At 38.3% G+C, this 17,738-nt stretch overlaps 1 protein-coding gene across 1 annotated transcript in view; it reads left to right on the top strand.

Annotated features, from left to right (window-relative positions):
- Positions 1-17,738, top strand: part of slc24a4b (solute carrier family 24 member 4b) — a 67,640-nt gene that overhangs the window by 18,366 nt on the left and 31,536 nt on the right. Inside the window, exon 3 of the mRNA XM_056262862.1 lies at positions 8,671-8,747. Within this exon, the coding sequence (XP_056118837.1) occupies positions 8,671-8,747 (77 nt within the window). The remainder of the gene's footprint in view (positions 1-8,670; positions 8,748-17,738) is intronic.

Here is a 17,738-nt window from a genome sequence, read left to right as displayed (position 1 = left end):
AAAACATCCAGTATACGGCAGTCCTGTGGGCGAAAATGCCTTGTTGATGCTAGAGGTCAGAGGAGAATGGGCCGACTGATTTAAGCTGATAGAAGAGCAACTTTGACTGAAATAACCACTCGTTACAACCGAGGTATGCAGCAAAGCATTTGTGAAGCCACAACACGCACAACCTTGAGGCGGATGTGCTACAACAGCAGAAGACCCCACCTGGCACCACTCATCTCCACTACAAATAGGAAAAAGAGGCTACAATTCGCAAGCACTCACCAAAATTGGACAGTTGAAGACTGGAAAAATGTTGCCTGGTCTGATGAGTCTCGATTTCTGTTGAGACATTCAGATGGTAGAGTCAGTATTTGGCATAAACAGAATGAGAACATGGATCCATCATGCCTTGTTACCACTGTGCAGGCTGGTGGTGGTGGTGTAATGGTGTGGGGGATGTTTTCTTGGCACACTTTATGCCCCTTAGTGCCAATTGGGTATCGTTTAAATGCCACGGCCTACCTAAGCATTGTTTCTGACCATGTCCATCCCTTTATGGCCACCATGTACCCATCCTCTGATGGCTACTTCCAGCAGGATAATGCACCATGTCACAAAGCTCGAATCATTGCAAATTGGTTTCTTGAACATGACAATGAGTTCACTGTACTAAAATGGCCCCCACAGTCACCAGATCTCAACCATCTTTGGGATGTGGTGGAACTTCGTGCCCAGGATGTGCATCCCACAAATCTCCATCAACTGCAAGATGCTATTCTATCAATATGGGCCAACATTTCTAAAGAATGCTTTCAGCACCTTGTTGAATCAATGCCACGTAGAATTAAGGCAGTTCTGAAGGCGAAAGGGGGTCAAACACAGTATTAGTATGGTGTTCCTAATAATCCTTTAGGTGAGTGTATGTATACAGGGATAGGCGTCGTATTCCTATTGGTAGACGTGGATGTATGATAATGTAAATAATGGATACAGAGAGTGTGAAGTGATATGACATTCGAGTCATGTGATAAGTCTTGTATGCAGAAGAGTCAGTGTTATGAAATGATGTGTTTTCTCTCAGTGGGGATGTTTGCTTATGTAAGTCAGGGCTGCGTGGATATACTCTGCACATTTAACAAGCTGCTTTTGGCCTAAAAAGTTGGTTTCGCAGAAAAAGAGAAACACATTTAGTCTGCGATGAGACTGAGGGCAGTTGCTCTGGTAGCGGTCAGTGTGGCGTGTGTTGAGTGAGTGTTCATGTGAGATGAGTCAGCGTCACAAAGCCTGGAGTCATCAGTCTGAGCTCAACACAACTGTGTGTCCTTTAACCCCCACCGCTCAGACATTTCAGAGCGCAGATTATGTGCATTTATACTAGGAATGGCTCTGGACTTGTTCATTAGTGAGTTTATCTGATTCATTTAGAGACAAAACTTCTTGGAAAAGGGTTTTAGTGCTGACAGTGTAACGTTGAAAATCTGTCGAATTTATACTTTGTTTATATTTCATTGAGACCGTATGTAATCACTTGTCTTGCTTATATGTGCATGACACTTAAACACGCGAGCTTCAGTGACTGTACTAAGCTCATGAATATTTAACATTATTTTATATGTAGACCTGGAGCTGAGCTTCATAACTGCACATAACTGGTTCAAGCAGTGCAAACCACTTTTCAAAATAACAACATTGCTTTAACCCAGGGTTAAAAACGGTAAACCAATGATTAAGAATAATTAAAAGCTTTTTTAGTTTTAATTATTATTTATTTATGTCATGGTTCTAGAATTATTTTTAGTTTGTAAAATTATCTAGATTTATGTGGTTCTAACTTGTATTATATGAATCATTTCTAGATTATTTGTGAATTAAGCTGAGTCATTCTTCTCTCTCTCTCTCTCTGCTCTATTACTTCATTATTTAGTTCATTACACACTTGAGCCGTTTGATTTCCCTGCACTGGCCTCTTCTGCTGATGACACTCAAAGTTCACTGGATTCACACACACACACACACACACACACACACACACACACTGCTCTGTGGACATTTTTGTATTAAACCTGAGCTTTGTTATTTATACTTAACGTATGGATTGTGAATATTTAAATATTTGCTTCTTTAAGGACGTCAGTTCATTTGCAAAGAGGTCTAATAATATCTAATATATAATAATACATAATAGTAGTAATAATAATAATAATATAAATGAAGAAATAAAATAAAAATTCTATTACATAATAATAAATAATAATTACATATTTAATAATATTTGTTAAATTTAATTTAAATTAATCAATGATTGATTATGTTTAATTGTATAATAATAAAATGATGGTTAATATTATTATTATAATTTCATTTATCATTTCTTTTTTCATATATATATTTTTCAAATATATATATACATATTATATATTATTATTATTTCTTGTAGTTTTTTATTTATGAATTATATATATTACGTAATATTATATTTTGTATATATTACATATTAAAACAAAATATTATAATTTCATAATAAATGTACATTTCATCATATAAAGCATTTTATGGATGTATTTTTGTAACATGTTCTAGTTTTGTAACTAGGCATCATCCAGCCCTGTGAGATCAGTCTATTATCTGGTCCGATGTAGTTCTGTTTCCTCCGGAAGCCTTTTGCTTCTGTAAAGAGCTTGTGTCGGTCCACACGAGTCTGCAACAGATGTCCATCTACTGATCTCGCTTACGCAACACGCAAATACATTTGAAAGACTACAGGATTAGACGTTAATTGCATTATATTGTAACATGCAGCATGTAAAATTCATCCAACTGAACTTTTAAACTTCATTGTTTGTTATGAAATCATCAAGTTACATGTTGATTTTCTAAGCAAGACTTGAATTGCATTTACAAACCCATTGATTTACATGTTTGTTTGTTTTTTGTTTAATGCAATTTATTCTTCACTCCGTGTGAAACAAATGGCACAGAAGTTATAATAGAAAGAGTTACAGAACCAAGTTTAGGGATATTGATCAATTATTGCTAAAGAAATGTCCATTGATTCATACCGAATGCTTTGTTTAAGTGCATGTTCCTCCTCACTGATAATCTCCACATCTTTGGCTCTCGCTCAGCATATGGTCATCATGTGTGTGTAGGACACTTATCTTCACATTACCGGAAGCTGAAGCGATTTTGCCAGCATGCTCAGATGGTAGCCTATAGTATTCATGCTTAGCAAAATCGCCTGCGATGATTGTAATCTTGTGAAACGCAATGAGCCAAAACACTGTGGCCAAACGTCCGTGAACGAGCAAGGCACGTTAACCACGACACAATGGACAAACGCGCGTCCACACTGACCTAGTGAATGCTTGATTCGCATTAGCGGCGTGATGAACACCCACAGATGAGTCTGAGTCTCAGGAGACACACATGAGCAACGTCCTCACGAAGAACTGAGAGAAACACAAACTCTGACGAGTGTTTATTACAGTCCAGAAAACGCAAAGCACTGACTTCATGATTACGTGACTCTGCATTGACAATGTTTTACAGGTCTTCCTGCATAAAACTATTAGCTATTATTTTTAAATGCTTGATTTAGTGACATAACTCAATTCACGCAGTGTTCAATACTGTTAACAGAACAGTATGATATTGTGAACACAATGCAATTTTTCCCATTACCATAAGTTTGGGGGTCAGTCATTTTTAAGAAATGATTTCTTTTATTCAGCAAGGACACATTAAATGTATCAAAATGACAGTAAAAGCATTAATAATGTTACAAAAGTTTTCTATTTCACATAAATTCTGCTGTTTTGAACTCTATTCATTAACGAATCCTGAATAAAATGGATCACCGTTCCAACAAAAAATTGCTAGACACAACTTTTCAACATTGATAATAATCAGATATATTTCTCAAGCAGCAAATCATCCTATTATAATGATTTCTGAAGGATCATGTGACACTGAAGACTAGAGTAATGATGCTGAAAATTCAGCTTTGATCGCAGGAATAAATTACATTTGAACATATATTCAAATAGAAAACAGTTATTTTAAATTGTAATAATATTGTAGTAATATTTTTACTGTATTTTTGACCAAATAAATGCATTCTAGTGTGCATAATCATATCAAACCCCTAATTTTTTAATGGTAGTGCACTTTTATAAGCACTATATACTGCAGAAATAGAAAGAATAGTTGTAGCATGCATTTTGAACGCCTCTTTCAATTCGCTACGTGAATTTTCCGATCATTTGCTATGAAATGTGGTTGTTTTCTGCCATTGTTCTTCCTTTTCACTCGCTATACACCAACCCACAACACTAGTGTTTTCATTCGCTTGCTTTAAATGTTCACTGGTTCAAGGGCACTTGCTGTCCTTTGTTTTGCTGGAAATGCTCCTAAAAAAAACACATGACCCCATGTCATGTAAAGCTGTTCCGTTTCTGGATTTCACCGTGATTATTGTTACTCTAATTACGAGCTTAATCACATTAACATAATCACAGCATTCTGTTCTGCACGGTTTTAATCACATTATAAAGGTGCGTGTACATGTGTGAAAACAGACAGACGAAGGATTTATTGATCATTTCAGATGAAGCTGTAATCGCTGTCCTGGTGGTGTTTCCAGAGCAGGAGTATTGATGTGTTCCCCTTTAGATACAGTAAGAGCATGTGTGCGGAGCATAAGTCACCTTCACCTGTGCAGGAGCTGAATCTTCGCCGGCTGAGCACACAGTGTTGACTCATGGTGAGGGCCGGGCTGCTTCTGCATGTTTTGGCATTGGCATGACTGCTGTCCTGCACAGGATTATCCCCGTGCTTGGAATAGCATCCTACCATCATATTTCCTGCAGCAGTGTCAGTGTGTTTATTGTGCAGTGTATGTGAATGTCCTGTATGCACTGAAGATCTGAATGACCTACTGTATTGTTCAGCACACAACCAGAGAACACTGTGGTGTATCCCACAGTGCAATGGACTCAACTTGACCTTGAAACAATATCAATGAGATTTATTTATTTATCTATTTATTCTGTGCAGCTCATTTCTCTCATTTATTTATTTGTTCTCTGCATCTAATTTTTGTCATTACTATAGCTTATTTATTTATTTATACTGTTCATCTCAGTTTTGTCATTTATTAATTTATACTGTGCATCTCAGTTTTGTTGTTTATTTGTTTATTACTTATTTATTTATTCTGTACATCTCGGTTTTGTCATTTATTTACTTATTCTGTGCATCTGTGTTGTCATAGCTATTTATTTATTTTGATGTATTTTTTGTATATCAGTTTTGTCATTTATTTATTCTGTGCATCTGTTTATTTATTTGGTGGATCTCAGTTTTGTTTAAAATTTACTAGCAATTTCTGAATGAAAATTGTTTCCAAGTAGCCTAAATCCTAACCCAAATTTTCTTCAGTCTAGCTTTAGTTAAAAGCATCTGCCAATTGCATATGTGCATTATAAATGTTCAGAATGGAATAAGCGTACTGCGGTATTTTGCACTGTTGTTGTTGTTTAGTAGGAGGTGAGACAACACTCATACAATATAAACATTATAAACATACATTTAGCCTGATCAAATATGAGTCAAAAGATGTTAAAATGTTTTATTTCCTGTTCATTTGTCACACTGAAAATGGAAGGTGCATTGTATTGTCGGATACAGTGTGTCATCAGAGCGCTCTGTTGTACATAGAATCTAATTGAAAATGAAGAATAACTGCAATTTTTCAAAAATGATAAGTGGACCGCATCCACTGGATTACACATGCAACATGTTGACGTCATGTGAAAACAATGCATAGTTTACAGCATACATGGGCAATATACGGCCCGGGGGCCGGATCCGGCCCGCATAGTGCTTCAATCCGGCCCCCGCGATGCGATCGCAATTTGGATGAAACACACGCCGAAATAAACATGCGTGACACAAAACAATCTTTAACTTAGGTGGCAAATATGTTTTAGTAATTCTGTGAATTACACTGCGCAAACCAAAATTAATACTACCCACCGGATGAAGGGTTGTCTCCACATAACATAAAATATTCATTTTATTTTATTTTTCGTGTTCGCATTTATGAGGAAAAACAATGTTACGGACGTGTTCTCCGTTACGGACGTGAGCGCTCTGAAAGCGGCACTAAAAGATGCTTTAAAACTTTCACAAAGACATCAAACAGAAAGCACAAAACCTTTCTTTAAAGTGAATTTCGTTTTGTATTAATTGTATCTTAATTTTAATCAATGTTTCATCAACCAATTGCCTGTATTTATAGAGATAATCACGAAACATTAATAACGAGATAATCACGCCGGCGCGTGAACTGGAGCTCGTCTCATAAATGAACCGAAACTCAGCATATAAAGTAGCCTACTTGCCTCACATGTCTACTTTTAAACTGAACAATTCAAAACGAAAGAAAACAGACTACAGACTGCTCTCTGCTTATGTAATCCTTATGAAATGTGCATTTCTCTCTGGCGCGTTCACTAGGCTACTGAAGATCGCGAGTCAGCATCGCCAACTTCATCTTAGCCGACAATGACAAAGAAAACACTTATTTATTAATAAACAATTAAAATATCTCCTTGCTATATTTTACATATTCATAATCATTACTTTTGCTGGTTTTGCCAGTCATGTATTCTGCAACGAAATATGTTTTGAAAGTATCCTTCCCAACACTGGAAGTCTGTATGTTAATTAGGGATGGGCATTTTTCAAAAATATTGCATTCGAATATTTGGGCTCATAAAAATCGAATATTCGAATATTTGTTTATTTAAATGACATTTAACGAAAAAGATGCTATTTTTTTTTTTTTTTTTTTTTACGTTTTTGTCACCATTTCTTTTAGTTGAAAACATTAAACATTAGGCCTATGTGTAAACAAAAAATATAAAAAAACAAAAGCATTAATAAAAGAATGCTCAAGCAGCGCGAACGGGAAAAAAACGCCTAATAAAGCGGTTGCGCCAGATATCGTACAGAACGTACACACACTCGAGTCAGCATATGATTATCGTGTTTATATTGTTTCACGTTTATATAGATAGAGAAAAACAATATCCACATGCAGGGGCGCCGCCAGCAATTTATGATCGAGTGAGAAAAGGCGCTGCGCTGACAGACGTTTCAGAGACACAAAGATAACGGTGTTCTAAGTTTCTAACAGCACTTTGCGTTTTCTGCTCTTAAACCGGTCTCCCTCAACGAAACTTAAAGGAAGTATATGTCTCAAAATAATTTTGCTATAAGATAAGTTATCATCTAAGCTCGGATCACGCGGGGTCCAGCTGCGCTTACCTGCAGTCGTGAATGCAGTGTTGGTCAGCTGTCTTTCCTCAGTCGACTGTTTGGATTTCATGTGATTTCTCATTGTGGTGATGATGATATTATAACTCAGATTAATTAATTAATTTGATCAAAAGTAATTCCATTTAGTAAGATCATTTTCAAGTAATTCCAAACTTCGCGATGCAGACGACAACATTATGTGATCAAATACACACAACTTGTTAACACACTCCACAGCGCCACCCAGTGCATTTAATTATAATTGCGAGTTAGTGCTTGGGATTTATCATGGATTCACTGCATTTACGGCCAGCAAAGCAACGTAGTAAAATTCGAATAGTATTTTATTTTACTAATAATAATTACAGATCGAAAATTCGAATATTCGTGCACATCCCTAATGTTAATGTAACCTGCACACATACATTTGCAGTTTTGTTAATAGCTTTCCATCTTGAATAGTTACAGCTGGTATGAATGACATGAACAATGTGCAGGGTAGTGTAGGAAAGTAAATCAAGTTATTGTAACCTTAGAGTGGCCTAGGTCAGACTGGCCTATAGCAAAAATAAATATCAGGCCTTGAAATAGGCTGTCAAAGTAACTGTAGAGTAGCCTTATACATATTTGCATTGAATTAATTTGTACCATTTAATCATGTAACTGTTTAATTGCAATTGTCCAAAGTGTGGCCCTCCGTTTACTTTGCCAAAGTAACTGTGGCCCTCAGACTAAAACTGTTGCCCACCCCTGGTTTACAGTATATACTGTGCAGTATGCAGTACGCTACTCAGTCCGTGATATTCTGTCTATCTTCCCTGCTTGAGTATAAACACACACACGCACGCACGCACACACACACACACACACTCCCACATTTGCACTTACAGCTCAGACTGAACAAATCATTTCTATAACCTCAGATATCAATGATATGTTTGGAAAACATCTGAGAACAAAAGATGTCACGGGGAGAACTCATGCAAACACGCCGTCAACAGTGGCCTTTCAAAACATCTGAATGCAAAAAACCTTCCAGCCCATTTTTATCTATCTCGTCTCTGAGTTAGTCATTTCTGGTGGTATTTATCCGTCTTCTTTCTTTCTCCAGTCCGTCTGGCTGTGAGCTGGAAATCCCTCCTCTGTTTATGCATCACCAACATTCATGAATAAGTTATTAATTCCTTCAGGTTTGTTAGATAAAAGATGAGGGCCAGATATGTTGTTTTGAATTGTGAAATTCTCTTTATAAAACATTGACCTAGAACACTCTCCAAATGTTTTGAAACTGTTTGAATCAACCATAATTTGCTTTGGATCAAATGCATGAATGTACATGTGTGTTTGTGTTTTTTACAGCCATCCGTGAATTTCCAGATGATGTTTTCACCAATGCCGAGCGCAAGAGCGGTGCTGTCCTGCTACATATCATAGCGGTAAGACAATCGGTTTCACTCTCTCTTTCCTCAGAACATCAACTGACTAGTCATTTTATTTGTTTAAGTTTTGTAAAGGAATAAAGAAGAGAAGTTGGTCATGGTAATGTTAGGTCATGATTTAATAGTGTGCTGGTTTCAGCTGGATCTTACTGTGTGGGTTAATCTACTGGTAATATGACAAGATTTAACTCCATCGCCCATGAGCAGCACAATTAAAATCTGCCGTGGTTATGTAACGCTGTAATGTTGGGCATCACGCACAGGCACATCTCAGCTCAGGTCTGAATTATGCATCGATGTGTGGGATTTCTGTTTTCTTTTAGCGCCCCCTGTGGCTGGAATTGATCATGGAAATGTCTGTCTGGGATGCTGAACTATTTATGCTTTGTGCTACTGTGAAATCATTTCTCATCAAGGGATTGATGCTTTTTATGACTAAACAGTCAATAAAATGCTTGTGAAAATTCATCTGATGGATCATTGTTTATGTGTTTCTTCTCATGGCTTATTTACTGTAGTTTTTAAGGCAAAGCCGTAGTTTTTTCATGCACTGATCAATTCTGAGATGTTGGGCTATTTAGCTTACTTAACATGACTTATATACAAAATGAAAATATACAAAATGTGCATTTATGTTATTTTACTACACTTCAATATAGATTTCAATTATAATATATATCTTGAAAAACATGTTTTTTCTCTTCGGAAATCTCCTCTCTTCTCTTCAGATTTACATACACCAAACTTTATCTTCTGAAGGTTTCATCATTTATCGTTCGCCTGAATTATATAAAATTATACTTTCTAAAAAATATGGTGAACATTTTTTTTTTTGTTGACAGTATTTTCTATAATATAGAGTTATAAAAATAGATTCAAAATCCACTTCTGTAAAAACCTTTAATGTCAACAAAATGATATATATATATATATTTTTTACATTTTAAACCCAACGTTCAGATTTCCGTTCTGGAGCTTTATGCAAATGAGCACATATTTAATTAGATAATGCATCATTGGCATGTTTAAATGAAACATTTCAGAAAACTGTCTATTAGTTTAGTTCAAATGTTTATTACCCTGTTCACCTGGAGTTCACCAAAAAAATCAGGAATAAAATGGGTCTTAAAAACCCTTTGTCAGTCAAATCACACATTCAGTAGTGGCCAAAAGTGATGCTTGTTTTTAATGACCCCAAGTTCAATGTAACCATCAAAATATATTTTATATTTTCTTAAAAATATTTTAAAGATGAGGGAAGAACAAAACACTAAACTTTAAATATTTAAAGGTTTAAATATTTCTCTGACAAAATTAATTGGCCAAAACCCCCCACAAACTATAGGCTTTATTATAAAAAAGCATTTTGACATTTTTTGACATTTTGGTTTATTTCAGACAGACAACTTAGTTTAAACACGGCTCAGCTGACAAACTACAGCATATTTACTTCTGTCTGAAACAGGTGTAGGCTGAAGCTCTTGCTTATAATGCCTACCCTTTTTGAAAAACATCTCATATTTTAAACAAATAAAATAAAAATAAGTATTGTCTTACATCAATATAATGTTGACAACACAAATCTAAAGAGAATACAAAACCCAAGTATTTCCTATGCAATTCAGTTTCACACTCTAGAATACAACAAAAACAGCTTATTCATTTATCACTCTTTAAATTGTTTCATATAATTTCATTGCATTATTTTTAAATTGTTTCTTTAACTTACTAAGTGTCCCACATATTTTTAGTTCCTCATGACAGTTATTCCATAAATTTACACCTTTAACTGAAATACAATGGTATTTTGCATTGGTCCTCACTTGGTTCTTTTTAAAAATACAGGTTCCCCTTAAGTCATGTTGGCAAACTCTTTCTGTGAACAACCCTTGGATACTTTCTGGCAATTGATGGTTTTTTGCTTTATACATGATTTGTAGTGTTTTTAGTTCTACTAATTCTTTAAACTTTAAAGCCTTTAATTCAATAAAAAGGGAGTTTGTTGGCCCCTGATAGGTGGTTTTCTTTATTATTTGCATTGCTCTCTTTTGAAGCATAAATATTGGGTTGGTATTTGTTTTATATGTATTTCCCCATACTTACACACAATAAATAATGTATGGAAGCACAAGGGAACAATACAAAGTATATGGTGATTTTTCATTTAAGAAATATTTAACTTTATATAATATTGCAATTGACTTTGAAATCTTGTTCTTAATATAAGATATATGGGGCTTCCAATTTAAGTTTTTGTCTATAATTACTCTTTAGTTTAGTTACTCTTAGTTTAATTTATTAGCTGACACCCTTTCGATTTCAACCTCATTAATCATTAATTTACCTATTGTATTGGATGAATGATTGCCAAACACAATACATTTTGTTTTACTTATATTTAACGTTATTTTATTCGAATCAAACCAATTTTTTAGCAGTGCCATTTCTTTTCCCATTGTATCCAAAAGTTGTTTCAGATTGTCACCAGAACAAAATAAGTTTGTATCATCAGCAAATAATATCAGTTGTAATACTTTGGAAACCTCACATATATCATTAAAGCTCCAGTCCGTAACTTTTTTAAGTTAAAAATAATCCCAAATAATTATATTAAAAAAAAATTATTCTGCCAGTGGTCAAAACTATCTGCTTGCCATAGCTAGATTCAAAACGGTTAGCTTGTAATAATGATTTTAATTCCAGTGGTACTGGTGGGTTTCCGCGGGAAATTCGAGCATGTCTTTGCGTCATGACGTCACACCCGTACACATAAAGAAGGAGTTTCGGCTAGCCGGCTATACTGCGCGTGACGAGATGTTTAGATGTATAGGCTTTTCTCGCAGCACTTTACATAATTAAACTTATGGCATCCAGAAAGATCCAAACAACAATCATCAGTGTCATCAACTGGAGATTCAGCAGTTATAAAACCCAAAAGACTTCGTACTTCGGATTTAAGGTGGCTAGAGAAAGAGAAAGAAACCGTCTCATGCGAACACAAGGATTTAAACATCGGCGGGGCTTTTGAAAAGTGCGTGAACTCCGTGTTTTAAAGGGGTTCAAAACGGAAGAAGAGACGGCTTTTTTCTGCTGAACAAGTAAGACATTTCAATAGTTCAATCGTGTAACAGTACGTTTTCTTAATTCACACAGTTATGGAGTTTCCTTGTGCCTTTCTCGTTTTGCTATTATGGAGAATATGAATTCTGAACTACACAGGTAACCATAAAACACATTCAATTTAACATTAGTCACGCAATGCTGATGTTGTTAACATGAACAATTTGAGAACAAAGTAGGCTATAATTTGCACGGTTGCTGTAAATCGCGTTGATTAAATCTAACGAAGCTTATCATGTCGAATGCTTTTCCCCCCTTAGTTGGTCAGAACAAAAATGGATTTTACTTACTTGTTCAGAAGACATTTTCTTATGAAAATTCTTATGTTGGTCAAACTTTCAAAAAGTGAATCTGTGATTCTGTATGACAGTATATCCACACAGCGCGGTGACTGACAGCGGCACTCGCCTCAAAGCACTGTGTTCATCCGCGCTGTTTCATGCCGATTTACAACCCACGTAAAGATAATAATTCCGCGAATCACTGCAGTTACAGATTTCGAACAGAGAGATGGCGACAAAGAGGAAAAGTTCCGGACTGCAGCTTTAATGTATAACAAAAAAAGCAATGGGCCCAGCACAGAGCCTTGCGGAACCCCACATGTTACCTTGATTACCATGTTACACATTGATACAACATAATCAGTTATTAATATTTTGTTGGTTCTCTCTTGTTTTTGCATGCATTCATAATTGTGTTGTTTGACAGCCTGGCCAAAATTTGCACAATTTGCATTATCACAAAACAAAACAACTGACTACAAGCACAACTATACAATATGCTTACAAAATCTTTAAAACATTTTTTTTATAATTCTTGAATAAAAGGTGAAGATACCAATTTCCCTATAGGCTGGACATCACTTTTGGCCTGTTAAAAGCATGTTTGATTATAGAGGTGGAAAAAGTAAACTATGATTTTTTAGTCTAAATAACCGTTATAACGGAAGAGTATGACCCATGTTATTATGCTGTCTGAAGGTCATCATAGTACTTGCATTTACTTTGGCTTCAAATTGTGGATAAATAAGCTTTTATTGTGTGGGCGGCTCATTAAGCTCGAGGAGGAAAGGGTTTGCAGTGAATGCAGATGTGAATGCAGGGGTGTGCAGTCAGGCCTTGAGAAACGGGTTCAGTGGAGGAGACACCTGACAGAGATGATGGACGGTTTTGTGTGCCTCCTCCTCAGGGGAAGGTTTCATTGCTCACATGTTTGCTCTCATATGGTTCTCTGTTTCGCAGACATGAAAATACACACATTGGGTCAATAGTTGACGTACAGAATTGTTAGCGTGACACATAGGCTACTGTAATTATGAGATGCACCGATGTATCAGCAAATAATCGGCATCGGCTGTTAACATAACCAGAATTATATTCTGTCAATCAAAAGGCCTTTGCTGTTGGGGGTCCGAGGCTTTGGAATAGTCTGATAGTCTGCGTCTTGAACTAAGAGAGATCACTTCTTTAAATGTATTTAAAAGCATGTGTTACAAATGATTTCTTGTCTTTAGCTTTTGAGAGGTTGGGCTAGTATCTGTATTAGTAAGTTGCATGTTGTTTATGTGTTGTTTGTTTTTATGCTGCAGATTGTACAGCAGGTGCAGTTGTAAAGTGCTTTATAAATAAAATTAAGTAAAAGGGGGTGGAAAACAGTGTTCAGACCACAACTAATACTGTGTAAAGAAAATCTGTCTTGTGGTGAATTTAGGGTAAGTTAACGCGACAATAATGCATTAACATTTTTAAAACAGCGGCATTAAAGCAGGTTAAAGCTATTTGACTCTATGAATTACCCTTTGGTTACCAGGTCCGCTACACCAAATATTATTTCGCATTAAACTCCGCACACAAATGTTCCTCACGAAACTGATTTAGGACAGACTTCTGAGGCAGCGTAACGGTTTAATTATCTACAGCAAAATAGAGCTAGCTTTGGTGAAAACTAAGTGAATATTTAATGACTACAATAGTAATTTCTCGCTAGAAATTACATCATAAGTCAAGTGTTAAACATTGATCAAAAATGTACATTTACACACAAACTGACTGCGCCGCAACTTCCAGACGCCATCTTTATTTTTGATCACAGTTACAGAATGGAAAGCACAGGATTGTGGGATATCAAAGGCGATGAAGGATACGTCTATACTGCCTTCAAAAATCAATCAGATTGTAATGCAAAATTGAGATGAGAAAAACAATAGGTAGGAAAAGATGCACGAGAGATGGCGTATTTACTAATTTCCCCGTGGTTAATAAAATTACAAAACGTCACACTCGTCCGCATACATGGGGATCGAGTGAGAAAAAGTATACAAACAAACAACTCTGGTCACAATATAAAAGGAAATAAAAGAAAGAGTACACCTGTCAAATCTATTACTGACACTCTACGCACATGCGCAGTTCTCATTTTTACCTCAGAATCAGATAAAATCACAAAGTGACCGTTTCAAGATGAAGGCATTTCAGGAGACAAGTGAAGCTTACATTGCTTTCGGACGTCCCCTGATCCTTCCGACCTTGGAATGCGTCCTCCGAAGTCAGCATTTATCAGTTTGCGGATGCAGCCAAAGTATCAGCTTTCAAATTCTGTCCATTTTATCACAAAATTAAAACAATAAATGGCGTTTTGACGTTCTTAAATGTCACGTGCCTCAGTTCAAGCGGTAGCTCGAAGCGCGAGTCTTTTCTTCCACTTTAATACAAGGTATATCTCGAAAAACATGGATGAATATCAGAAGGTATGTTGGAAGATACAGTACAACTTACTGAAATGTAACGTCTCATGTAATCGCTCAATCACTGTCAAGTTTCGGCTGCGGAAAGATGTCAATAAAACAGCTTGTGGACAATGTGTCTCTTGATGTTGCATTTACCTCAGGAAAGTTATTCAGTGTTCACATTTTGTTAGTTAGCTTTATTTAAAAAACAAAAAAACAGTACAGTAGCTTATTTACTGTTAATTATATATATGCTTGTGAAGTTAAATATATATGAAAATAAATAGCAGTTGAATTTAATAGCTCATGTTGTTTATTTTAAACTCCAATATTAGTAATGTACCAAATGAGAGGGTTCCCTGTTTAGTTTATTTGGGAGGATAATTGGCTGCCTATCGGTATTGGTATATCTCGTACCGGTAGTTAGGTATATTTTTGCTATATGGGGAGGCTGCAGACCTGGAGCCGGCAGATATACGCCCCTGGCAGTTTTACGCCCCGGCAGTTTCAGGACCCTGTTGTTCCTGATGCGTCCAGTAGAGGGATATACTGCGAAATAACATCATTAAATCGACGCTTACACATTAATAACCCATCCATAGACTTGACAATTTTGTGTTTTTTGTTAATTTAAATATAAACGTTACAGTGTAGATCTCCACGGATTAAATTTTCTGTAGATATTCAGTTGGGCTTCACTCTCTTCACTCAACCTACAGATGACTATTTGTTTTTGTGAATTGAAAAATTAAAAATACACATAATTGGATCAACTATGTGTTATGACAGGTGATTCTATGACCTACTGCAGTTATAGGCCAATTCACCGTAGTTCCCTTTCGAAGGGAACTCAACAATACGTCATCGACGTTATGGGGAACGCCTCAGGCGTGACAGGTGTCTGAAATCACTATCAAATCACGTCAATCACATTGACCGGTGACAGCCCGTGAATCATTAACGTGAATGATTAACGTGCGACCTGGAAGTATATAAGGGCGCCTTGCAAACATGACAAACCATCTCATCGTCTTTAGGGACTGTTTGTATGAAACGCTATTCAAACTTACGTCAGAAAAAGGTAAGAGAAATGAAACGCACAGCAAAGGCGGATTGTTTTCGTAAGTGTGCCGACCCGTGTCCGAGGTTTCTGACACCGGCTGACACACACGAGCTGTGCGTTTTTTGTTTGGGAGAAGAGCACGCACGGGAGGTTCTCGAGGGAACCCTCTGTGCGAACTGCGAGCATTTTTCTCTTAAAATGCTCCGCTCTCGTCTGGCCCTCTTCTCGAGTGAAGGGGGCTCAGCATCTGTTCCTCGTGGTGCAGGTCCCGCTCGTGCTGAGGCAGAGCGGCGACTTTCATCATGGGGTTCTCAGATGGAGCTCGGCGATCGCCGTTGAGAGGTCTGTAAACCTCTCAGATGATTCGACGGCTGACGAGAGCGAACTGCAGGTCGATGATGGGGAAGATTACTCACCGACTGTACCTGCAGTTGCGGCTCTTCCGGACGCGCAGGAGATGCTTGGGGAGGTTTTTGATCAGGAAGATCTTGAACCTCCTCAGCCATCCTGCCCCGTGTATGCTGAGCTGGTGGAGGTTATGGAGCGCGCTGCTGGCAGGCTGCGGTTGCCTTGGCAGCGGGCTAGAGGAGGGACCGCTCGCGGAAGGCTCGATGATCGGTTTCTCCCCGGCCGTACACCACCAGCTCGGGTGAGCCTTCCATTCCTTCCTGATCTGCACATGGAGATCGAGAAGACATGGAAGAACCCATACTCTGCCCGTATTCACCAACATCAGCGGGCCAGTTTCGCTGATGTTGAGGGGATCGGAGAGCATGGGTACGTGTCAATGCCGCCCATTGACGAGACGTTTGCGAACTATCTCGTGTCTGGGCGGGCAGCGACACTGAAAGCTCCAACCCTGCCATCCAAGCCGCTGAAAACATCGGCTCGTTTGAATGGCAGAGCATACACGGCAGCAGGTCAGGCCGGTGCTGCACTCTATACCATGGCAGTGTTGCAGGCGTACCAGGCCGACCTGCTGGGGGATCTCGACCAGGGGGCAGGGATGTCCCCTGAGGCGGTGGCTGAGCTGCGCCGCACCACAGATCTGGCTCTCCGGGCTACCAAGCAAACCGCTGCCGCGATCGGTCGGTCGATGGCGGCGATGGTGGCCACGGAGAGGCATCTGTGGTTAAACCTAGCTGACATCGGGGAGAAAGAAAAGACCTTTCTCCTCGATTCGCCAGTTTCGCCTTCCGAACTCTTTGGCACCTCTGTAGAAGAGGTGGTGGGGAAGTTCAGGGAGGCGAAGGCGCGCTCAGCAGCATTTAGGACATGTATACCGCTGAGATCCACGTCCGCACCCAGGCAGGCGGGAGAGCCTGGCCCTTCACGGTCTGAGGACCGTAGGCAGGGCCAGCGAGCCAGTGTCGCCTCTCGTGCGCCCCCTCCCTCGAGGAGCAGGTCGCAGAGGAGGCGTGACTCCCGCAACAGAAGAGATTTGAGGGAGGTTATCCAGAACAAACGCTCACAGCGTCGGTAGTGGATAACCTCCCCGGAGGGTCACGAAATCTGCCCTCTCTCTTCTGACCCCCAGGCTTTCATTACATCAGGCCTGGGGATGGGCCTATGATGAGAACTATGTTCTGATGGCCCACCTGGGCCTGGTTGGTGGAAACGCTCCTTTCAGGCATGTAAAGTGGCGGTTCCCAGGTTCATAAAGAACTGTCTGGCGAATCTTCGCCTTGCACGCCGCAGGTGAGCTGCTGGTCTTCTCAAAGAGTATTTTTTGTGATTAAAAAATAACATATTTCTCTTTACAGACCTCGTTCCCTGTATAGAGTTATGGGGCCATGTCAAGGTAATAAGGTAAGAGAACTTTATTTGATTATCAGGGCCCTGAAGTTCCCCGGTAGGTGGCCAGAACGATAACTATGTTAGCCTTCGGGCTGTTAGCCACCTCAGGGTAGAGTAGTTGGTCTCTCTCAAAATTTTTTTTATTTAGAGTGTTGACTGATGCTAGAGCTTCAGATAGATCTTAAGTCCGGCCCACGGGACCGTTTGACTTTCCTGAGTATTTCGCCCTTTGAGCTCTGTTTGGGTTTCATTAGGCTGAGCGATTCTGCAGCCTTTTGTATCG

The sequence above is a fragment of the Rhinichthys klamathensis genome, unplaced genomic scaffold (assembly GCF_029890125.1).
Source record: "Rhinichthys klamathensis goyatoka isolate OS25496 unplaced genomic scaffold, OSU_Roscu_1.1 h1tg000196l_1, whole genome shotgun sequence".
Taxonomy (NCBI): Eukaryota; Metazoa; Chordata; class Actinopteri; order Cypriniformes; family Leuciscidae; genus Rhinichthys; species Rhinichthys klamathensis.
The sequence above is the reverse complement of the archived record's forward strand: the minus strand, read 5'-3'. Positions and strand labels throughout refer to the sequence as shown.